This window comes from Monodon monoceros, unplaced genomic scaffold (assembly GCF_005190385.1).
Source record: "Monodon monoceros isolate NGI ecotype Baffin Bay Population unplaced genomic scaffold, NGI_Narwhal_1 Super_Scaffold_12, whole genome shotgun sequence".
Taxonomy (NCBI): Eukaryota; Metazoa; Chordata; class Mammalia; order Artiodactyla; family Monodontidae; genus Monodon; species Monodon monoceros.
Genome location: NW_021703768.1, coordinates 51934230 through 51959567, shown reverse-complemented (window position 1 = coordinate 51959567; position 25338 = coordinate 51934230). Strand labels below are relative to the sequence as shown.

Below are 25338 nucleotides of genomic sequence, written 5' to 3'. Positions count from 1 at the left end.
TGTTTTTGAAAGAAATTGTTAAAAGAATGAAAAATTAAGTCACTGTCAAGGAGAAAATATTTTCAAATCATGTATCTGATAAAGGACTTGTATCCAGTGTACATAAAGAGCTCAAAATCCAGTAAAAGCTAAACAACACGGTAAAAATGGGCAAAACATTTAAATAGACTTTTCACTAAAGAATACATACTGATGGCAAATAAACATATGAAAAGATGTTTAACATCATTATTAATTAGAGGAATGCAAATTAAACCACAAGGTAACATTACAAACTATTAGAATGACTAAAGTTAAAAGTGACCATATCATTGCTAATGAGGATGTGGAGTAACAAAATATCTCACACACTACTTGCAGGAATATAAAAGGGCACAACTAGTTTGGAAAACAGTTTGGCAGTCTTTAAAAAGTTAAACATACAAAATATACACCTATCACACGATCTAGTCATTCCACTTCAATATATTTATTCAAGAGAAATAAAAGCATATGGCTATATAAAAATTTGTGGCATATCTATATCATGGGCTATTATTTAGTATAAAAGGAATAAATTACTGATATACACAATAACACAGATAAATCTCAAAATACTTATGCTGAGTGAAAGAAGCCATACCAAAAAAGGGTACATACAGTACATAATCCTATTTAAATAAAATTCTAGAAAATAGAAAATGTTTTACAGTGATAGGAAGGACTTAAGTGGTTGTCTGGGGGTTGGTGAGAGGATTAACAAGGGGCATGAAAACATGTTGGACCTTGAAGAATATGTTCATTATCTTGATTGTGGTGAAGGTTTAACAGGTGTATACAAATGTCAAAACATGTCAAACTGTTCACTTTAAATTATTCCTCAATAAAGCTGTTAAAGAAAAGAAAAATTTTTTTCTGTGTTCAAATTAATGTTTGTGGATTCTGTCTGTGACTGGGTACTTTGTGATACCCACCCAATTTAAAGTAGCCCTCCAGTCACTATATTACATTGCCCTGTTTTATATTATTTTCTTAGCCCTTACTATCTGAAGTTAATTTGTTTATTATTTGTTCATCTGTACTCTTCATTTTAACATGGATTCATGCTCAAAAAATTATCTTGAGTTTCTTTCATTCTTATTTTCCTTTCCCCTTACACTATAAACTATATAATTATCGATTTAGACAGAAAAGTCAATTTCATTCATTCCTTCAGCAAATATTTGTTGAATGCCTATTATTTTGCCAGTCACTGTGTCAAGTATCAAGCATAAGGAGGAGATGAATCAGCTATGACTCCTGCCTGGCAGGGAACCCTTCCAACTATTGCTCTACTTACTGCCCTTCATTTTATGGTGAAATCTTACTTATCTCTCAAAACCTGGCTCAGATACTCTGTCAGGCCTTTCCTGATCAAACAGACTACCTGCCGCTTTGTTCTTCGTAGGCCTTGGCTTACATTATGTAACAGAATCTGCTAATTTTTTCCATGAATTCATTCTCTCCTTTTACCTTTTAGTGATAGAACCAACCCTCATCTCCCCACTCCTGACACTAAATTCTAGCCAGGCATTTGGCCACCTAACTGTAGTCTAGCCTTTTGTAGAGCAAGGCATGGCCATGTGATTTCAGGATAATATGATATGAGTGAAAGTGCTATGTGCAACTTTTGGATCATCTTTAAGATGAAGCATTTGTCTGGTACTTAATCTTTCCTCTTCCCACTTGCTAGAACACAGACATGAAGGTGGGCAATGTGGACGATGAAAATACCCTCGGAAATGGCAGAAAAAAAAAAAGAAAGATACTTTGGTCCTTGAATCACCTGCTGGCCCTGAAGTGTTTACTCCTGGATGGTCTGCATGAGAGAAATAATCCCCAATCTTACCTAAACAGTGTATTTTAGAGTTTCTGTCTGTCTGCTTCTCTCTCCCACTCTTTTTAACAGCAACTTCTTTTGTAGCTAATAAAAGCAGCACTGTTAATAGAAACTTCCCCTATGGAACTCCGTGTACAAAGTAAGTAGATCTTATTTTCTCTGGACTGGAAGGACATCCAATAAAGAGCAAGTGACAAATGTCTAATACAACAAAATCAAATCAATTTCCTGGTTATCTACTATGTGTAAGGGACTAAGAAGTTACACTAGTAGTAATTTATTATTGCAAACCTGTTTTGTAAAAACTGTTTCCTGGTACTTCCCTGGTGGTGCAGCGGTTGAGAATCCGCCTGCCAATGCAGGGGACACGGGTTCGAGCCCTGGTCTGGGAAGATCCCACACACCGCGGAGCAGCTAAGCCCAAGCGCCAGGACGACTGAAGCCCGTGTGCCTAGAGCCAGTGCTCCACAACAAAAGAAGCCACAAAAAGTTTAACACTTAAAAAAAAAAACTGTTTTCTATTTTACTGATTCCTGCTCTTTATTATTTCCTTCTTTCTACTTCATTGGGTTAATTTTCTTTTCTAAAGCTTCTTTACATGGGAAATATTTTTAGTAATTTCCTAAAATATAAGTATCTGAAGCTATGATTTTCCTTCTAAGTACAGTGGTGGACACATCAACATATTTGGAAATCAGTAACTGTTTAAAATCAGTCGTTACTAATTCTTAACAACTGCATTTTGTCAGAGAAGGTAGTCTGTTTGAAAACAGTCATCTGAAATCTTTCTTTCTTCACGAGTGCTGGAAAAGAGTGCATTCTGAAGCTGTTGGGTGCAATATTCTCTTTAGGTGCCTTATATCAAGTAAGTTAACTGTGTAGTCCAAATCATCTATAGTTTCATTCATTTTTCTATATGCTTTTTAAATCAGCTACTGAGAAAAAAGTAGTAAAATCTCCCACTATGATGAACTTATTTACTTCTTATTATAGGTCTATCAATTTTTGCTTCATACATTTTGAGTCTGTGTTATTGGGTCCATTCAGGTTTAGGACTGTTAAATCTTCCTGGTAAATTGAAATTTTTGTTATTAGGTAGAGACCCTCTTTATGCCTAATAATACATTTTGCCTTAAAGATTTGATTGTACAATATATTTAAGATGTTTCTCAGGTTAAGTAGTACATGATTAAATTTCTTTTTTCAATCCAGTTTGAAAATCTTGGTCTTTTAAAGTATTTGATCTTTTGCATTATTTCAATATAATTACTAGTATATCTTTATTTTTTTTTCTCCTATCTTATTTTGTACCATTATTTTTAATATCCTGTCCAGACTACATTTTGTTTTCTCTTTTTTCTTCTCTCCATTTGGGTTCAATTTTTCCTTAATCCATCTTTTTCTCTACCAGTTTGGAAGTTATGACCTTTTCCAATTCTTTTAGTAGTTTTCTTTAAAATATTAACATGCAGGGCTTCCCTGGTGGCGCAGTGGTTGAGAGTCCACCTGCCGCCTGCAGGGGACATGGGTTTGTGCCCCGGTCCGGGAAAATCCCACATGCCGCGGAGTGGCTAGGCCCGTGAGCCATGGCCTCTGAGCCTGTGCATCCGGAGCCTGTGCTCCGCAACGGGAGAGGCCACAACAGTGAGAGGCCCGCGTACGGCAAAAAAATAAAAAAAATAAAATACTAACATGCATATTTACTGTTTTAAAGTCTAAAGTTAATATGTATCTTTACCTTCTTCCCAAATAAGAACCAATACAAGGACCACAGAATGCTTTTCCAAACTTCTTTTATCTGCTCCTCAAACTTATATTGTTATTATGTATTTTAATTTTATCTTCATTTTTAACACATTATTTTATTAATTCAACGTTTATTTAGATTTCCTCATACACCTACCACTTTCCACATTCCTTTCTCTTTGCAGTACAGATTTTCCATGTGGACTCACCTACCTTTTGCCTAAAGTATGTCCTAGAATTTCTTTTAGTGAAGGTATGCAGGTAGCAAAGTCTCTCCGTTTTTGTTTCTCTGAAGAATATTTTCCCTTAGTACACTGAAGATAATATCCTGTCTTACGTCCTCACTTGCTGCTGTTGAGAAATCAGTTCTTGCTTTTCTAAAGATGTCTTTCCTGCTGCTTTTAAGGTCTCTGTGCTGAATGCTATATTGTCATGATGTGTCTAGATCTGTATTTTTTTAAAAATATTTATTTATTTATATTTTTTGGCAGCGTCGAGTCTTAGTTACGGCAAGCAGGCTCTCTAGTTAAGGCACGTGAGCTCAGCAGTTGCAGTGCGCAGGTTTAGTTGCCCCGTGGCACGTGGGATCTTAGTTCCCTGACCAGGGATCGAACCCGCGTCCCCTGAATTGGAAGGCAGATTCTTAACCACTGGACCACCAGGGGAGTCCCTAGATCTGTATTTATTTATTTTTTTTTATCCTCTATTCATTAAAAAAAAAAAACTTCTTTATTCTGTGAATTGATCTCTTTCATTAAAGAGAATTTTCAGCTATCATCTCTTCAACTATTGCCTCTATTTGCCCTTTGGTCTCCTCCTAGAATTTGATTAGACATTTATTAGGTTTTCTTTCTCTTCTTCCAGGTCTCCTATCTCTTGGGCTGAATTCTACATAACGTTTTGCTTTTTCTTTAAATAACTTTATCTATTTATTTATTTTTGGCTGTGTTGGGTCTTCATGGCTGCACACGGGCTTTCTCTAGTTGCGGCCAGCAGGGGCTGCGGTGCACGGGCTTCTCATTGCGGTGGCTTCTCTTGTTGTGGAGCACGGGCTCTAGGTGCGCGGGCTTCGGTAGTTGTGGCTCGCGGGCTCAGTAGTTGTGGCACACGGGCTCAGTTGCTCCAATTAAGCCCCTTAATTGGCTGGCCTTTGGTTTCCTATATATAATAGAGGGGTAGGGCTGGATTCTCCTTTCAGGACCAAAACTCTGTGACTGCACAGAACTATGTGATGTAGAGTATACTCAAAATAGAAGTTTCTGATGCTCAAGACATTGCTTAAGGCAAGCCTATTTTCACATTTTAAACATACTGCAGCATGTTTTAAATAAGCTTACACACTAGTGTGGCCATTAAAAAAAATCAGTATAAACTACTTTTGTACTTCAAATAGATTCTTAATGATTCTTAATATTTTGACATGTTCTTAGTTCTGAGAACTTCATTATTCTCTTCGTCCTTTCTGGCATTTCAAAATTTTTAATGTAGCTATTACAACTTATGGATTATCTGGGTTTTGCATGAAAAATTACTAATACTCAAAAGCTGCATCTGAACTATCTGCCAGGAGTTTATGTGAAGAATTTTGAAAATATAACCATTTAAAACTGTCAGCATATTGCATTAATCATTTAAAAAAAATCAACCTAATACCACACAGATTAAATTGTCCAAAGTAAGTTTTAATGCAACATATTCACAGGTTTACACTATAAAGTTGTGAAAAGAATATCTTTTTCAAATTTGATTAAGTGCTGCAAGATGTTGAAGAAACTCAGTGCTCAAATGAATTATATGTTTGATGTCATTTTTGGCAAAGCCTCAGAAAATGTCACATAAAAGAAAAACATCTTACTTAAAATAAGGTCTTGACAGCAGTCTGGAATAGTTAACAACTCCATTCCCAAATGGGATTGCTGGTTATAATCAAACTTTTAATGATGGTATTAGTTCCCCCCTTGAGACAATTTAAATACCCAAACAAAACAAAAAACATGTGCACGCACACATACACAGCCCTCACCTCTTTTATTTTCTAAAGTGGACAAATTTACAATTATTTCAATTCAGGTTCCAAATATCTAATCTGATTACAAAGTTTCCTTGCAGATTTATCAGTGGCCACTTGAGAAATGACAAGACGGCAGGCTACCAGGCAATGTCAGTCAGTATTTTCTCATTTTGTTTTAATTTATGAGAGGTATAAATAATTCCCATCAGTGATCGAGATGTAGACCCTGAGTGTCAGTGCCCTCACATCTTCTAGATCCTAGAGCTGAAAACGGTGGGAATTTTTCATCTCTCATTTACATTTATACAGTTTTTGTATCCATCATCTTCTAAATCTTAGTCTGTCAGATATGAGAGAGTTAAGAGGAAGAAATACCTCTAAAAGCAATTTGTCCATTTAAGAGTTAACAGTCAATTTCACTTGGAAAGTTTGAAAAAAAAAGCATATTATGAAAAGCTTATGATAAAATAACATTATGGAAAATAATACACATGTGTGTTTCTGGCATGAAGATTAAAAAGTCCAGAAAAATAAATATCACAGAGTTAACCATGGCTGTCTTTGGAAGAAGTATTATGGGGTGATCTTTCTTTTTCTCCTTTATGCTTTTCTACATTTCTGATATTTTTGCAAAGGACATATGTTACTTTTACAATTGGAAGAAATAATACAGCTTTCTTTTTTTTAAAGAGACAGTTATGCCCAAAGGTTAATACCTACCTCTATCAATTAGCAAACCTATTTTTAATGGGTTAGGAATGGCATAGATATTAATAAAAAGAAGACAAATTGCAGTTACTAAAAATATAGCTTAAGGCTTTTGTCAAATTTCGCACATTGGAATTATATCAGTCACCAGGCAGAAAGAATGCTTATTAAAAAAATTATATTAAGACACTGAAGGGCAGCAAAGAGGTACCCCTAACACATTGGTTTTTAAAAGTAGCAAGAGATGAGTCCTAAATAACTAATACGAGGTCTGCAAGATGGCACAGAATGCAAGAAAATAAAATTAAATATGCCCATAACATATGGTTATCAAAGTAAAGCTCAGCAAGATTTGCTCACAATAGCTAGGGAAAAGTTTGAGATGGACTGTCCAAAACAGAACAAAGTACTTTATGGACTCTCACATTAAAGATGATCATCTCTTACTCACTGTATCAAAAGATTAAATTCTTGGTCTAATTGTGAGGGTATGTACATCTTTAAACTTGCTATACCCCTTTAAAAGTCTTTATTATTTAAAAAATTATATTTTTGAAAAACTTACTGTTAAAAATAAAGCATGCTTTCTGGCACATAAAGGTAGTAAAATGCATTCAATAAAATTTCACTTGACAGACTGTCCTGGCTACAAAGGGAAGCTTCATTTTTCTAGGACTTCTAGTAAATGAGGTGTTCCACACAACTACATATTTCAGATAAGAGAATCTTATCTTTAACTGATTAAAATAATAAAAAACTTTTTTTTTTACTAATTAGGTTAGAACGATTGCCCATTCTCTGCCTTATTAAATAGTAATAAATAACATCTAGACTTTTCTTAATGAATCAGGATCAGTATAATGAGTATCAATTATTTGAATACTGACCTGCTTTCAGAATATAATGAAGTATCATCTACAGCAAATATATCTATAATATTCCACTACTATGTTCTTGTGTTTCCTTACTTAATGTCAAGTGGTCATGTATCACCTCTTACTGCTACCTGAATGGATGTCCCTAGCCATGGCTTTCTCTCTCGCTTTAAAAAAATTTATATTATTTTTAGTCCTATAAAATAATAGGCTGGAAAGATCCACAGGGCAGTCCCTGCCCTGGGTTTTCTTTTGCTTGTTTATTTATTTATTTTCTAATCCTTGAGGTACATTTTACATACCATCAAGTTTACCCTTTTAAAGAGTACTGTCCCACACTTTTATTATTCTTTAATCTGTTTTTAACTTAGAACCAGATAATCAGTTTATTAGCACCATGCCCAAAGTAAGAATAGAGTATTATTGATGGCTGGACTGAGAGGCTTTCTATGAGTCAAGGGCAAATATACTTTCACTTTTCCATGTAAATAACATTAAAAGTTAGCAATATAGGGCTTCCCTGGTGGCACAGTGGTTGAGAGTCTGCCTGCTGATGCAGGGGACACGGGTTCGTGTCCCAGTCCGGGAGGATCCCGCATGCCGCGGAGCGGCTGGGCCCGTGAGCCATGGCTGCTGAGCCTGTGCGTCCGGAGCCTGTGCTCCGCAACGGGAGAGGCCACAACAGTGAGAGGCCCGCGTACCGCAAAAAAATAAATAAATAAATAAAAAAAGAAAAAAGTTAGCAATATATTAAGAGTAGACTACAGGAAAAAACAGGTCTGATACTTCCAGCTTCCAGGAAAAAAATGATGACTTAAGGCTCCCTGAAGAGAGCTAACTGCTTTGGAAAACAGAACCAGTTCGCTCAGAGAGGAATTAATTCTACATGGTATTAGGCACAACATAGAGCTAACATTCCAGAAGGGTTTCTGTTTCTTATAAAAACCAAGATTAAGCTAGTTTAACATTATATGTTAGATAGATGAAAAGTAGTCAAAAACTATATACTTTAACAACCTATCAAGCCTGAGAGGCCCTAGTCTGACTTAATCCAGCATTAAAAAGATAGTTTGAAGAGACCTGAAATGGCACAGTGCAATTTGAGAGGTACTAAGCACCTCAGGGATGTGTTTCATGAAGAGGCTTTAAAATTGTTTCTTGATTTACAATCTCAGATTGCTCTTCCTCCTCTAACTTCTGGCGCTAGTCATAGAGCAGGTATTGTGTGCTTGAAACTTTGAAAAGAGGATCTGACACCTTATCTCCCTAGAGCTGATTAGAGAATAAGTCCAAACCTGTATCTCTATGTGACTGTGTTCAGTTTGGTGCTGGTTTTGATATGATGAAACCTAAAGAAATCTGGAAAGGACTTAGAGACATAATTTAACAAAAAGGCTTATATAGTTTATTAAAGAACTTGACAGAGCCAACACAGGAAACCAACTATCTCCAATTAACTATCAATCTTATTCAAAATTTATTACCCCCTACAAAAATCCTATGCACAGGCCTGGATGATTTACAGTGGGACTAAAGAGACTCCCAGGCTGTAAACAGGATTGTCCTGCAGTACATCTCTTTTGACATTGCTGGTATCTAAAGTAAAACACCACATTCCTTGTTTATTTAAATTGGGATGTTAGAGCCTACTGCAGATTTTGTATTCAACTAAGAAATGTAATTTTTTTGAATTTTAGAGACAAATTTCATGCTGCTATTAAAATTCTCATTATTTGACTATAATAATGGCTGTATTCCTTCACATTCTATTTCTCTCATTTACTGAAGCCTTCTTTATACATTATCTGAGGCCTTTAAAAAGTAAATAGGTGGCAAAGCAATGGCAAAAATTATAAGGTTATATTTTTGTAGTGCTTTTCTCCATACACAGAGGCATAATTATATTTATTATCTGACAATATCTTTGTGATATAAGAAATAGCAGATCTTGAGCTTTACTGGGAAGACTGAAGAGAAAAATGGATGGTCCCATATACATTTTTACTACATAGAGAAGCTTTTTACTACATTGGTGTTAAAAAGATTAATACACTGACTCAATTATAAGTATATGCTTTCATACTAGGGCAGAGATGTTAAGAGGTTTCTGGGTTGTAGATCAACATTCTTTCTTAGGGGGCAGCTTCGTTGAGGCATCATTGGCATACAAATGAGCTGTACATGTTTGAAAGTGTACAGTTTGATGGGTTTGGACATGTGCATATACTCATGGCACTATCACTACAATCAAGTAATATCAAATGGCAATTTATTTTGGACTGTTTAATTGTATGGGGCCCAAAGTATTTACTGATGTAAAAGTAACAATCTTTCTTTCAAATGACTTTTAATTATTTTATTTTCTGTCATAATGGAACTGAAGGAATTAATAAAGAGCAAATACAGCAAAACATTAAAAAAATTTAAATAGCACACCTTATTTATCTTAGAATTTCTATATGGAGAAACAGATGGATCCTGATTTCAGAGTAAGTTGTCTCAGGTAATAGAATAGATTTAGAAGCAGAACTATGGTCAGAATATAAATTCCTAGTTATCTATACAAATCTGGCTAAGGATCTAGCCCAGGAAATTGGATAAAAATTTTTTTTTTTTTTTTTTTCGGTACTCGGGCCTCTCACTGTTGTGGCCGCTCCCGTTGTGGAGCACAGGCTCCGGACGCACAGGCTCAGTGGCCATGGCTCACGAGCCTAGCCGCTCCGCGGCATGTGGGATCTTCCCAGACCAGGGTACAAACCCGTGTCCCCTGCATCGGCAGGCGGACTCAACCACTGCGCCACCAGGGAAGCCCCTGGATAAAGATTATAAAACCAAAGGAATATTACTCCCTGATCAAAGGTGATTTCCTAAGATGACAGAAGCCCTGAAAAAGTATCACATCTATTAGAGCATCTGGCTAAATGGGAGACCTCCATTCATGCAAGGACAAAACTAGGTAAATTAATGCATGGACATTAGAACACAAAGCTTTCTTGTACTTATGGGTTTCTTTCCAAGTGCTTTTAATGTGAGAATAATACATTAAATTCTAAAATAAAGTTGCAGTAGTCAGCAAGTGTTAGACTTGCCAGATTAATTCATAGAATCAGGAAATAATACTACTGGAAGCTTTACTTAAGAATGTACATAAGTGCATGAACACATACCTTTTAAGAAAGAATATGATTATAAAAATGCAACTGTGAAAACACAGTTAAGGAAAGCTTATTTTGAGATTTTAATTTATGTCATATTTATATGTAACCATATTGATTATAGGCTTTAACTCTAACATAGTATTAAAATTCATATTTTCAGGACTTCCCTGGTAGCACAGCGGTTAAGAATCCACTTACCAATGCAGGGGACACGGGTTCAATCCCTGGTCTGGGAAGATCCCACATGCCGCGGAGCAACTAAGCCCATGCGCCACAAATACTGAATCTGCACTCTAGAGCCAGCGAGCCACAACTACTGAGCCCACGTGCCACAACTACTGAAGCCCGCGGGCCTACAGCCCGTGCTCCGCAACAAGAGGAGCCACCAAAATGAGAAGCCCACGCACCACAACGAAGAGTAGCCCCAGCTCGCCACAATCAGAGAAAGCCCACGTGCAGCAACGAAGACCCAAGGCAGCCAAAAATAAATAAATTAATTTAAAAAATAGGCTTAAAAAATTCATATTTTCAATTTGTAGATTTGGATAGGAAACAAAATGAAACCATGAATAGCTATATTTTTCTCTTACAAATGTAAAATTATTATTTTTATATAGCACTGTAAATTTATTAAAGGTCTTCTCATTACGTAATTTACTTCTTACAAGCAACTTGAAGGATGCACAAGGCATTTTATCCCTGGATTTATAAGAAAATGGAGTCACTAAGGCTTAAATAACCTCACTGCTAGTAACTGAAATTGAGTCTTAATACTTTCCTGTTTACTTTGAAATATAATATTCCAAAGCATTCATACAACCATTAGTGTTTCATATAATGAGCACCTAGTATTACTGTCAAAATTTGTATCAAAAATAGTAAATTCTTCTTAGTGAAGAATTCCAAGTAATAAAAGTAGTACTAATCAGGGAAATAGTCACCATTAGAACACCACAGTAAATAACTGTTGCCTATAGGCAATATCCATCAATGGATGCTAAAATTAGTGTGAGGAAGCTTGAAAAGAAACAGGATATTTGTATAATTGCGAAGTATCTTCCCCTCCAGTACTTACATTCTCAAAGGGAAAAAGAGTAACTTAACAGTGTAGCAACTAAGCAGAAACCACCTTAACCAAGTGATCATGGTAATATCACCAATAAAAAGACAACAGACATCTTGTTACCTCCGGTACAGTGCACTGGGAAGGACATGCCACTTATGTGGCAATCTTTCCCAAAAATGCGTAGCCTCAATCTAATCATGAGAAAACATGAGACAAACTCAATTGAGACGTTCTACAAAATATCTAACCAGTGTCAAGTTCATGAAAGACAAGAAAGGATTGAGGAACCGTCACAAATCAGAAGAGACTAAGGAGACATGATGACTAAATGCAATATGGAATTCTGGAAGGAATCACAGAACATACAAAGGGCGCAGGTGGGAAAACTGGTGAAATTCTAATAAGGTCTGCAGTTAGTAATAGTGCTGTGTTAATATTAATTGCTTGGTTTTGATCATTGTACTATGGTTACACAAGACCTTAACATTAAAGGTATCTGGAAACTCTCAATTTTTGTAACTTCTCTGTAAGTCTAAAATTATTTCAAAATAAAACAATAAAAAAATAAATAGCATGGCCCATTCTGAGACTAGAAGAAAAACGATAGCAACCAAATGATTGCTTTTTTTGGGAAGTTAATTTTAACTGTCTCTCAGATTTAGGGAAAATCCAGGTATCTCTAGATGATATAAGAAAAATTAAATTCAGAAAAGTAATATATATATTACTATAAAAGTAACATATAATTCTCTTTCTAATTATGAAATAAAAAGATTTTTAACCTGGCTAACTTTCATATAAATAGACTGAAATAAGCTCCAGAAGAATCTTCTTTTTGTATGTGTGTTAAGAAATAATCATTCTTTTAAGATTCAAGTCTTTCTTTACCTAATTGTATTAAGTATTTCAAAGGCAGACAAATAAATCAACACAGCACTGTTTATGTCTAATACAGGCCTTAACCATACAACTCTATTTCGGTAATTTCCTACTGCAATTCTCTCACTCCTACTAGTAGATCATGAACTACGTACGAAGGCAAGAACCATCTACTGCCAACTTCATAGCCCTAGTCCATCATGGCTCTTCAGATGGGGTGGGAGAATAATAATTACTAGCTCAAAAATGAATAAAAAATTAAAATAAAACATCTTTCCAGTTAAAAGGAATTACTTTCATACATTTAAAATGCTTTTTAATTATAAGAAACAGTCCCCTGGGAAAATTATATATAAACTTAAAATTAAATAATCCTCACTGTATTCTTTCAAATACAATATTTGAAATCTTGTACTCTTTCAAATCTCAATATTGCCAATATAGCTTCTTTCTAATCTGGGTTACATTTTACCCATATGATCTAGTCACATATAAGTTTATCCTTTCCTTCAAATTCCGTTTATAATTTGTGTCATTCTGGTGAGTTAACTTTTTAATAATTTGTTTCACTCAAACATATTTTGGTGATTCTAAGTTCTACATCAAGTACCTGCCTTTATTATAATAGTCACTGGGGACATGGTACAAATAATCTAAGAACTATGAGCTTTAGATAGTTATGTGGTATTACTCGTGCTACTTAAAATAAATAATAATGCCTATGGCCAAATGCTGTACCACTGTTCTGTACTGGAATACGTATTCTTTAAGGATAGATATTACATCTTATGCTTTGATATATCTCCAGTGACTGCTATAGAACCTAGTAGATAAAAATATTCATGCTTTCCAAAAGCATGAGGCTACACAAGATATATGCACAAAGGAAGTTTGTTAAGCCAAATTTGGTGTACATTATTAAAGGTAACAATCAAATTTCTGATCATGTTCACTGAATCTACAATGTATTTTATTATTGTAAAAAGAAGACAGATTTGAGAGTTCCAACTGTTATTTTGGAAATTGAATATTATATGTTTTATAGCTGAAACAGTTTTAAACTAAAGATCTTCAGTAAAAAAGCTTTTTTGAAGCTATTCTAGAGCTTTATTAAAAAAATCACAGTACAATAAAGAAATATTTAACCTGTATAAAAAGCAGGATATTATTTTGATCAGCTTTTGATCAGTTTTATCAATACTTTAGATTTTCTGTACCTAAACATAAGAGCAAAACCAAAAACAAACAAGAATTTGCATTTAATACTATTCAAACCAACGTATGAATAATGTCTATACAAGTCTCATATATAGGGCCTAAACACTTTTCTTAAATGTTTTAAAGGGTATGCAGTGTAAAAATGGACATTCTATCCTGTGTACTTCTAGATAAGTGCTATGGCAACATTTAAGTTTTGCTTGATGTGAAGTACTCTGTTTATTAAGGAACACTAGTTACGATCATGTTTGATTGAATTTCCTTCTCAGACAAAAGTCCTAAGTGAAACTTAATTTTATTGGCTAACTGGCCAAAGAAAGCATTAAACAACAACAACAAAACTCAACTCAGGAGAGAGGGAATAAGTACCAAGTGAAAATATAAGCTTGATAACTGCCCTTACCTTCACTTCTTTTTTCTGCTTGTTTTGCTGCATTTTCCATTTTCTTTTGTTTTGCTGCTAAGAGTTCCCGCTTTAATTGTCTTGCTTCTTTTCTGAGCTCTTCGCTATAAAGCAAAAACAATTATATAAGTATATAATAGACCGAAAGAGAAAGTTGTTTAGCAGAAACAACTAAATCTAGTTGTCAGGTACACTAAATCTCTAAGAAAAACAAAGTGAATAATGTAATTAATTTTGTTTCTGTGTATGTGTGGTATGGAAACATACTTAAAGGATATATTAAAAGTTGTGATTTTCATAATAGCAATATAATATGAGTTACTATGAAATATAGCTCCCTTCAAATATATCAAACAGTTGGTAGTTGGTAAGTGATAAATGAACTATTGTTCTCCCTCTAATTTACTTGCAAATTTAACATTCTAGTTTCAGTTTAATAATTCATGGAGATTCCAAATCAAAACAAACTTTTTAATATAAATACTATTCACTAAACCTGGGCATACACAAAAACATTTGGCTTCAAAACTTGTTGAATTCCTAACTGGCACCAATAACTACCACTTATTAAGCAATTATTATATGCTAGGAGCAGTGCTAATTTTTTTAAACTCAATTAATTTTTAACCCATTTGATATCACAATTTGCCAAATAATTTCCTCTCCTGTGAAACCTATCAGGCTGAGGTATTTTGATAATTAATACAATCATATATTAAAGGCAAATGGAGATGTAAGTTGTTGGCTTCACTGCAAGTCACTTGTTAAGTGACTGGTTTCTACAGGCCACTTTTAGGGCAGGAGATTCAAATTCAAGCCCTGGAAAAAATTATTAACTGCCCATGTCATTAACCCTGAGGGTCACTTGTGAATAGTTAAAACTATGCATTTTATATTTGTGAATGTCAGGCACCCACTCTATTTTCCACAAGCTAGAGTGGGTCACGGAGACTAAGAACACGGTAGCCCAAGGAGGCACCCCATTCTGGAATGTTCTCTAAAGATAATCAAGGTTTAGCAAAATCCTAAGTCTAAAGAGCTCCCTACTGATTCAGCCTTTAGTGCTTCCTCCTAAACCCCAAATCTCATACTTTTTTACTTCTGTCCTGTATTAGAGTCACCAAACTGATAGGTCTTACAATGTGCATGACTCAGTTCTTTTCATCTTTTTTCCATATCAAACACACACAGCTTGGCCTCCAAGTCCTCAATTCTGAAACTTCCCTCTCTGATCAAAATCCACTATGTTTTTAGCTTTCTCAGTCTTTCATTCCTACTAAACTTATGCTCACTCTTTTAATAATGAAAGCCAACTCCTTAATCATAGTTCACAGTCCACCAGTCTATTCTAACCCAGTCGTCTCTCTATCCATTCTGGATGCTATGGTCAGTCATTTCACTGATGTCCTCACCAGAACCCTTAATTTTCTTGATTTGTTTGGCCTGATGGATACATCATAATCACCTAGAAGAACTTGTTAAAACATGTTTGGGGAGACACATCTCCAGAAAATATTATTTCTTTAGATGTGAGATGTTGCCTAGGAATTTGCTCCTGTGACAAGTTACCCAGGTGACTCTAACATGAACTCAGGTTTGGGACCCAATGCATTAGGACCTTACTATAGAAATTATCTTCTCTTTCTTATAACTTCAAGCACTCCTGCTTCACTAATCCTTTCATTCAGCCAACAGCATGCTCAAATTTCCCTGTACTCTGCTCCAATCAAGAGATTGCTATCTTTACAAGTGAACTCCTAGCTTGAAAGAATAGTTTATATACAGAGTCTAATTCATCAACCTCTTAACTTCTTAATCTCTTGCAATCTATCCTTCTTATACTCTATTGAAACTGCTTCTATATCAATCAAATTCAATGTCCTTTTCTCAGTCCTCCTCTTCCTCTTTGGCCTTTCTATCATTCAATGATAAGAACTACTTCTTTCTGAAATTCTAACAGACTATGTACCGCTTTAGAGTCTTGATTCTCTAATTCTCCTCCGAATTACTTTTCTCTTCTCATCCTATAATTGTTGGCATCTTTCTCATTTCTATACCCTGTACGCCAGCATTTTTATCTAATCTTACAACATAAGCTATCACTTTTATAATGGGTTATTTCCAAATCTAGACATTTTGCCCTACATTTCTAACTATCTATTACAAATCTCTGTGTACATTACTGCTGTCCAACAGAAATATAAGGTAAGACACATATACAATTTTAAGTTTCCTAGCAGCCACTTTAAAAAAAAATGGTGAAAAGAAATGGGTTAAATTAATTTTAAAAACATATTTTATTTAACTCAATAACTCAAAATATCCAAGATATTATTATTTCAACATGCAACCAATATGAGAGTATTAATATTTTACATTCTTTTTTTTGTACTAACTCTTCCAAATGCAGTGTACATTTAACACTTACAGGACATCTCGATTCAAACTAGCCACATGTCAGGGGCTTAGATCCAGATGGATGCTTGAGGCTAGATGTCACAAGAATTACAAACTCTCTATGTCAAAACTCCAAGCCATCTCCTTCCTGGCCAAATCTGTCCCTTCTCCTGAAGTCCCTATTTGATCGTGAAACCATTTTCCTCCTAATGACCAAACTCTGCACTTCCCCTGGGACTGTTCACCCTCCCTTTCACTGAATTACCATAGAGGTATGTCATCTTCCAATCTCTCTCACATGTAACTGCTCCTCTTGACCCTCATCATCAATGCCTAGTTTAGGCTCTCATGATCTATTTCTCCGATAAATGTAATTACTTCCTATCTCTTGACGTTATGTGAAAACAGAGAATAGCAACCACATCTTTGCTCCATCCACTAAATACCCTTATCTTTTTATTATACTAGTTTAAAAAATTTTTACTTTGGTAAGTAATTCAGGAAACTCAGATGATACTTTCTGAAGACCAAGGCCTTGAGGGGAAGATTATTTTGAAAGTTGAAGAAGAAATGCTACATGATGGCTGAACAAACTAGTTATTAGAGAGATCTGAAGTATGCAAAGAATGAGAGGCAATGAGAGTATAACTATTGTAGAGTCAGTAGAGCACAGTCATTAAAATGATTAACTTAGGGTTCAGAAAGTCCTGACTTAAAAGCCAACTCCATCACTTATTGTCTGGGAGACCTAACAACAATTATTTAACTTCTCTGAGACTCAGCTTCCTCAACTATAAAATCAGAGTAAGGTATCTGAAATGTTGGGCATTCAATACATGTTCAACAAATGATGGCTATTATTATTTAGATCTTATGTTCGAAACAGTACTACAGTTAAGGGCTGTTTGTCAAGTAGGAATATTTCCTTATTATTTATTATAAACGAATCCTACCTCTACTCCATATGGAGATCAACCCTGTTTGTAATTTTTAAAAAGGGCAAAGAATGTGTAATGCCAGCTTCTAAAAATCTATCCTTAAATAGTAAAAGATTTACATACACTATTGAATTAGCCATAATAATATACAAACTGAACAATGATGAATAAGAACTCAAAAAAGACAAAGTGACACAGAGAAGGTTTAGGTCTTTACAGATTATTAAAGTATGTTTTCATTATACTGAATTTTTCAAGTAATTAAAAATTTACAACATTGTCAAAATCTTTCAGATTATTCAAGCAACACCATTTGTTAGTACTTGTGGAATCCATAACTCTTAGAATGAAGTGCAAGTTTTTAACCTAGTCTTTAGATCACAGTCTAGTTTTAGGGTTCCCAATCTTACATTCTCTGGAATATAATTTTATCCATTGGTAATAGAATATATTTGAATCTGTTAAAATGCGAATGAAAATTGTAAGCCTGGAGTATATGTCACCTTATACTGCTTACAAAGCAATCATACAAACTATGGGCTTGCTTGAGTCTAGGCAGCATCTTTTTGGCTCCCTCAAAGCCTACTTTCTACTTGTATGGTAAAAGAAATAGCTTCTACAGGCTACTATTAACTCTAAGCTAATTAATTTTTTCCTAATAGGTAGGTCTCTAATTTGGATTCATTTGAATTTTAACATGGTTTGTATGACTTCACCATTATCCATCAAATAATTCTGCATTGTATATATTTTTAATCTGGTAAATCTGTAGTATACTGTTCCAATGAAAAAAAGAATTCCTTGAAAACATCATCCCAATAAAATATCAGGAGCCTAGAAACTATAGTAGCCTTTATATACTTAGTAATAGCAAAGAAATTACTAATTCATTCAGCAGTTTCTGGAGCCTCTAATATCCGTACTGTACCATTCTGAGAGATGACACAGAAATCAAGATGAATAAGGAGGGAAAGGAATCTAACTTTGCTAGGTTCTTTAAATCAGTTACCTCCTTACCACTTAATCTCCTCAATAACCTGAGATATAGGCATTTTATAGGGAAGAAGGCTGAGGCTTACAGAGCTTAAATACTAAGGCTGAAGTCACACAATCTATCAGAAAGTGAAAGAGCTAGAAACTGAAAATGAGATTGTCTGAATTCTAAGTCTATGCTCTTTTCATCATGGTATAACTGAAACCTTGAGAAAGTCTCCAAGGAGCCTAAATTCCAAGGAGAGAGATAAAATCATGTACATAAATAATAACAACAGTACATAATAGAAAGCAATAACTGCCATGACAAAGAAATGACTGAAGCATTTTGAAATTCTGAGGAAAGAATACTATACACTAAATAAGGGACGGCTTCATAGAGGAGGCATTTGAAGAGGACCCCGAAAGATGAGTAGAAGTTGGCCAAGAGGAGATACAATGAAAGGCATCCAAGCAGTGTGTCTTAAAGACGGGAGATGGTAAAACATAGGGTGCACGTTAAAACATTATGCTATAGCACAGATGATTTAAAGGAGAATAGAAACAAAAGATAGAGCTAGGAAGAGAGCCTGGGGTAAAGTCTAAATGCTAGGTATTTGTGAGGAGCCCAGGTGAGAATGTTGTCCTTCCGTTTTTTCCACGTCCTTGAGCGTCCATTTCTTCTTTTTTTTTACAACCAATTTCTCAATGGCTCTTGTCTTCACTGTATCCACTATCCACCTATTTTAATACCTTACCTGTAACCCACACATTCCTTAAACTGCTGTCCTAGAAGAAGTACCTTCTTCACAAACTTCAATGGCTTCCCTTTAGGTCATAACTTAGACCTTCAGAAGAATCCAGCTTTGTTGACCCCTGACCTCTAACCTTTTGCGACCTCAGACCTAGTGCCATGCCTGATCTCGTTCTACCTTTTGGATATTCTTTCTCTGTTTCCACTGGCTTTTACTCTTCCACCTCCTGCTTCTCAAATTTAGGTGCTTCTTAGTAGCCTAGTCTCAACCCTCTATTTTTTTCTTCTCTTCTTTATAAATTTCATCCATGTTCAGGATTTCAATTCTATTTTCTTAATGCAGTCAACGTGTAAAAGCAAGATCGTTAGCCTATGCTCTTTACACATTTCCACTTTCAAGCTTAAATTCACATTTCCAACTGCCAGATGGATACTTCAATTAGTATCCCACAAATCCACAAATTTACCATTTTAAAAGTCAGATTGATCATTTTGGCTACTCAAAAAACACCACCTCATTTTCTCTCTCCTTTCTTTGATAAGCCACCAGAACGCTGGTTGTCAGGCCCATCTTCTAGTATTGCTCTCTTACTCTCTACAGCTGTTTAGTAGCCACATTCTTCCTCCTTTACAAAGTCTCTTCCTTTCTGTGGTTAGTGACAGCTGTTTAGGCTTTCGTGACTTCACTATGACCACAGTCTCCTACTTGGTCTACGTGCTTCTGGTCTGACCTTTCTTCCATTCATTTTGCACACTAAGGCCAAATCCTACAATTCTACTCCCTAATCTTTTTAACTCCCTAAGTCCTACTGAATTGTGCACTAATTTCTTTCCCAAGCATTCAAGTCCCTCTTACGAGCTACTTTCAAACTGCTTTTTCAACTCTATCTATCACAGATCCTCTACGGTTACTCTAAATTTCAGCCAAAACACACTAGTCATACTTATCGTGGCAAACTTTGAGCTTCAGCACATATACGCCTTTGTTCATGCCATTTCCATTACCTAAAATTGTCTTTTCTCCCTATTACTGCCAACTAAAGTCTTCCTCATTTTTCAAGGCTTCATGGAGAAAATGGCACTAGAGCACAGCTTTGGGGCAAAGTTGTCAAGCTCACTGTACCTCAGTTTTCTCATCTGTAAATTCTGACTATATTCAGCCTATTATTATAATTAATGATTAAGGATTAAAATGAGTTCAGAGCACTATTAGGTGCTTAGAAGGCAGTTTTTTTTTTTTTTTTGCAGTACGCGGGCCTCTCACTGTTGTGGCCTCTCCCGTTGCGGAGCACAGGCTCCGGACGCGCAGGCTCTGCAGCCATGGCTCACGGGCCTAGCCGCTCCGCGGCATGTGGGATCTTCCCGGACCGGGGCACGAACCCGCGTCCCCTGCATCGGCAGGCGGACACTCAACCACTGCGCCACCAGGGAAGCCCAGTTTTTTTTTTTTTTAAATAAAATATACTACAACCAACTCATGACTATTAAATTACATAAGCAATTTAAAGAATTAAAACTTTAAATAAAAATCAATCATTTTAAGGAAAATGATACTAGTTACTATACTATTAAAGATGCATACTCTAATCTCATTGATGGGTTGTTTTATCTTCTTATGGCCAATGTCCATTCCAAAAGAGTAAATACAACTTTTGTATAAAAAAAGGAGACATGTTTATCAGAACACCTAGACCCAACATCATTATATGGCCACAGGAAAGCAATTAATCCTCCTTTGCCTCAGTTTTGTCATCACCTAAGAATAGTCTGAGGAAGGTGTAAATTAATATTTCTGAAATGCATAATCATAATTATAAATGTAAAAAGTGATTATACTATGTAGATCATTCTATTTCAAGTCCTCTGGATTTAGGATCTTAAGGTCCATAATCTAAGGAAATGGTGAGATGCTGAATATAGTCTTCACCTTAGACACAAAGAAGTTGAAGTATAGAGATGGTAACTGTTTTTTTTCAATATTGCCTAAGTCAGTAACAATACTGTAAATATGATACAGACATCCTAATTCTTTATGCAGTTTTTCACTTAATGTGCTTACTACCCACTGAATGAAAAGTACATTTAGACTTGAGTACCTTATTTTTAAGCTGAACAACAGAAGACACTATGAATAAGTAACTATGCAGGAAAGTTTTTATACCTACAGTATATTTATATTTTTATCGGACTGTTTATAGTACTTTATAAAAGTTAAAAATCTTGCAATTTTTTTTTAATCATACAGCTTTTCAACTTGAGATTGAGGATTTAAAATGTCAGTGACAAGTATCCTGCATGATTTTCAGTCAGTTTTTATTTTTTCCCAGATGCTTTTCTCATTTTCTCCAGTTTCCAGGAATGTGCCTTAGGAAAATTTTGAGTTATATCTGTTCTTTTTTCTTATGGCATGAGAAATATTATCTTAATATAAGGGCGGTGAACTCAAACACTGACCTCCTCTAACATTCACCTTCAAAAAAAAAAAAGGTAAAGTTATCAAGACCTGAGTATTTGACATGCTTTTGAAGAGAACTTTAATCTACAAAAATGAAATGGACTATGTATACATATCTCCTTAATACATACGATGGTAAATGAATTTGCTTAGAGACTTTGTTAAGCAAGCTGACGGCTAAACACATGTCCATTACAGATCACTGCTTCTTGGACCATGGATGTAGTACTTGCAGTTAGCTTAAGCCTGCTATTTCCCAACATCTGATAAGAATTCATAACACATGGAAATGATTGCAAGCCAAACAGTACAGCCTTCATGGTTTTTAGTCTGTCGCTTTAATCACAAAGATACCGAATCTGTTTGTAATGAAACAACAGCTTGGCTGTTGATGAAATCATAAAATAGCTGTAATAAAAGCCCATCATAAGTATTAAAACTAAAAATGTATGGCACGATTTGTAGTATGGTATCATCAGCAGGAGCAGAGATGCAAGTTAAACATGTATCAGGAAAGTATTTCAATATGCTATAGTTTATACATTAATTTTGAAAATATATACAGGAAATAAAAAAACAAATTAAATCATGGAACCCTTGATTTGTGTGTTCAAACTGTTCTACCTATTATTAGCAGTATGGTCTTAGACAACTAAGTTAACCAATCTAAGTCTGTTTTCTCATCTTGAAATGAGAATAAAAGTAAGGTTGTAAGGAGGAAACATGATTCCATGGAAATTACTTAGTGTACTTAACACGGTACCTGGCCCAAATATGTGCTCTACATGAGTTTGCTTCTTCTATTATTATCATTATCATTTTCCTCTCCAGCACCAACACTACTTCTATTCTTACTATTTACAGAATCAATTACCGACAAAATGAGACCTCAGGCTAACTAAAGAAATCAAAAAGGCAAACCCTTCCATTTTTCTCATGGATGCATAGATTTCAAAAGCTTACCGATAAGTTTTTCTGTTTGATGTATTGCTTGGATTAAATATCATATACTATGAAAATAAGAAATATAACAGTAGAAAAAAACCCTAAAAATTACAAAATTCTTATACCTTAATTCTGGTCACTAAACACTTGGAATGGAATTGCTTATTTTCATTCATTATAGTCTAGTTGAGAAGTTAAGGAGTAAATAAGTCAACAAGGAAATGTATATATATATATATATATATATATATAAAATTTCTAAGAGGAAGAGTAACAGAGAACCTATATTATTTTAACTAAGTGATCCTGGAAGCATCTATCAGGAGATAAAATTTAATATGAGAGGTAATGTTCCACATGTCCTTTATATTGCTACATCAATATGTAGGAAAAGAAAGACTATAATTCCTATCCATAAGTACACAATCCCTATCCATAAGTACACTGAAATTTGAAAAGAAGGAAGAATTTAAATGCACCTGCATCTGGCCTTTAGACTTACAATCTCACTCCTTTCATATGGAAGATCACATTTATTTTTAAATAAAAAGTTGAGACGTTTGATATAGATTGCCATTAATCTTTGCAAGACCTCCTTCAAATCTTAGAAAATCTTGTCTTTTCCAAAACAGACTAAAGAGTAAATCCTGCACCAAATCATAAAATATCCATGATAACCGTAGGTGATATTGTTATTCTCTCTAAACACCAAGTAATAAGTTCTGAATCAAACATGTTATTTCACAGCAAGAACTTGGCTTAGCTGATATTTGACAGAAGTGGAGTAAATCTGTTGTGGCAGAAATTTGGTCTTTAGCCGTATGTCTATTCCATAATCCAACTTTACAAAATGATATTAACTCAATATGAAAAACAAATGAGAGTTCCAATTCCAGTAAGGCAGCATACCAGGTAAAACCCAAAAACTCCCTTACAAATACCTAGGAGTGCTGAATAAAGTACATTAAAAAAAAAACCCAAAACTTTAAGTGCATAGCTTAGCTCACTAAAAACACGCATATCTGAAAAAATGCATAGCTTAGCTCACTAAAAACACGCATATCTGAAAACACGCATAACACAGGATGCAAAACACAGAGAGAAAAACAACAACAACTATGGGAGATTAAAAGACATGGAAGACAGAGTGAGAAGGTCCACCACATGTATAAGTGGAATTGCAGAAAGAGAAAATAGAATGAAATGGAGACAATAGTGTTTGAGAATTTTCCAAAACTGATAAAAACATTAGTCTTCAGATTCAGGAAGCTCAATAAATTCAAGCAGGATAAATAAAAGGAAAATCCAAATGTAGACATATCATAGTCAAAATGCAGAGCACCATAAAACAACCAGCAGAAATTAATAAGGATAAATCACTTCAAATTAAGTACACCTTTTTCTTGGACAGAGAAAGTAGACTGCCATATTGTGAGAATAAAGTAGTCATGGACTTATGCAACGTAAGACATAAATGATGTCTTTCATTACAGCCATTAAAGCAGAGAACAAATAATGCCTGGCTGCTTAAGCAAAAATGATTATGAATTAGTCTTTACTAGTGCAACTATTCCGAGAATGCTAAATAACAGGTCAAAGTTAGTTTTTAGATATGTTTCTACTAAGATACTGTACACTAGGTCCTTACCATATTTTGGCATATGATGCTTCACTGAATATAAAGTAGAAGACAAACCAATTACAGGTAGAGGGTATATGAATGGGTCCAGGAGGTAGGAGGAGTAACAGCAGCAGCAAGAAGGAAAAAGACTGTGAGGCATTTAGTTGACAGCACAATCTGAGTCAACACTGTGATGTGACTGTCAAAAAATGTGTATGGTCATTAGGTCTCATTAAGAGAAGTACAGTATTTCCAACATGTGTATGTTACACCTTTTGTAATTGTTCCGCAGTCCTTGGATGTTCTATTCTGTTTGTTGTCTTTGTTCTCTTCACTTTTCAATTTTTAAGGATTCTATTGAAATATCCTCTAGCTCAGAGATTCTTTCCTCTGAGTCCAGTCTGCTAATAAGCCCATCAAAGGCATTCTTCATTTCTCTTACAGTGTTTTTGATCTGTAGCATTTCTTTTGGTTCTTAAGATTTTCATCTCTCTGCTAACACTGCCTATCTGTTCTTTCATGCTGTCTACTTTATCCATTAGAGTCCCTTAGCATATTAATCATAGTTGTTTTAAATTCCCAGTCTGATAATTCCAACATCCCTGCCATGTCTGGTTCTGATGTTTACTTTATCTCTTCAAATTGTGTTTTGCCTTTTGGTATGCCTTATAATTTTTTCTTGATAGCCAGATATTATGGACCAGTAAAAGGTACTGCTGTAAATAGGACTTTACTAATGTGGTAGTGAGGTATGGGGAAAGGGGATGTGTCCTATGGTCCTATGATTAGGCCTCAAGTCTTTTAGTGACACTACGCCTCTGGACTGTGAACTTCACACATGTTTCTCAGGTTTTTCTCCTCCCTTAGGTGGGGGCAGGATGGTTAGAATGGGCTGCAGTTGGGTGTTTCAATTCTCCAACATGGAGGGTTAGAGCCAGCTGAAGTTGGTTATTTCCCTTCTCCCAGGTCCATTAAGCTCTGAAAACCCACAGCAGGTTGAGCTCTGGGTAACTGGTTTTCCCTGAAGGAAAACAAAAAGAACAGAGTGCTCTGGCATAAGTCAAAATGGTTCCTTTTCCTCTCCCCCTGAAGGAAGTAGTAGGGGATTTATTTCTGTGAGATTTTCTGTGAGAACCTAGTTAAGGTCTCAGAGGTAAATCTCACAATACTGTGGCCCCCCCACCCATGACCGGGTGTCCCTGGAGTTTTTAACTCTCAAACTTAGCCACACTGAGCCTCCAGCAACTTGTCATTTACAGTTCAGGTTTCCTATCCCAGCACTGGTTCCCATGCAATTTCTCCTTGTTCTCAGATAAACTAAATTCCCTGTATTC

The 25338-nt window shown here is 35.2% G+C and overlaps 1 protein-coding gene across 1 annotated transcript in view; it reads right to left on the bottom strand.

Annotated features, from left to right (window-relative positions):
* CWC27 (CWC27 spliceosome associated cyclophilin) overlaps window positions 1–25338 on the bottom strand; it is a 231426-nt gene that overhangs the window by 96786 nt on the left and 109302 nt on the right. Inside the window, exon 11 of the mRNA XM_029216659.1 lies at window positions 13923–14026. Coding sequence (XP_029072492.1) covers window positions 13923–14026 — 104 coding nt within the window. The remainder of the gene's footprint in view (window positions 1–13922; window positions 14027–25338) is intronic.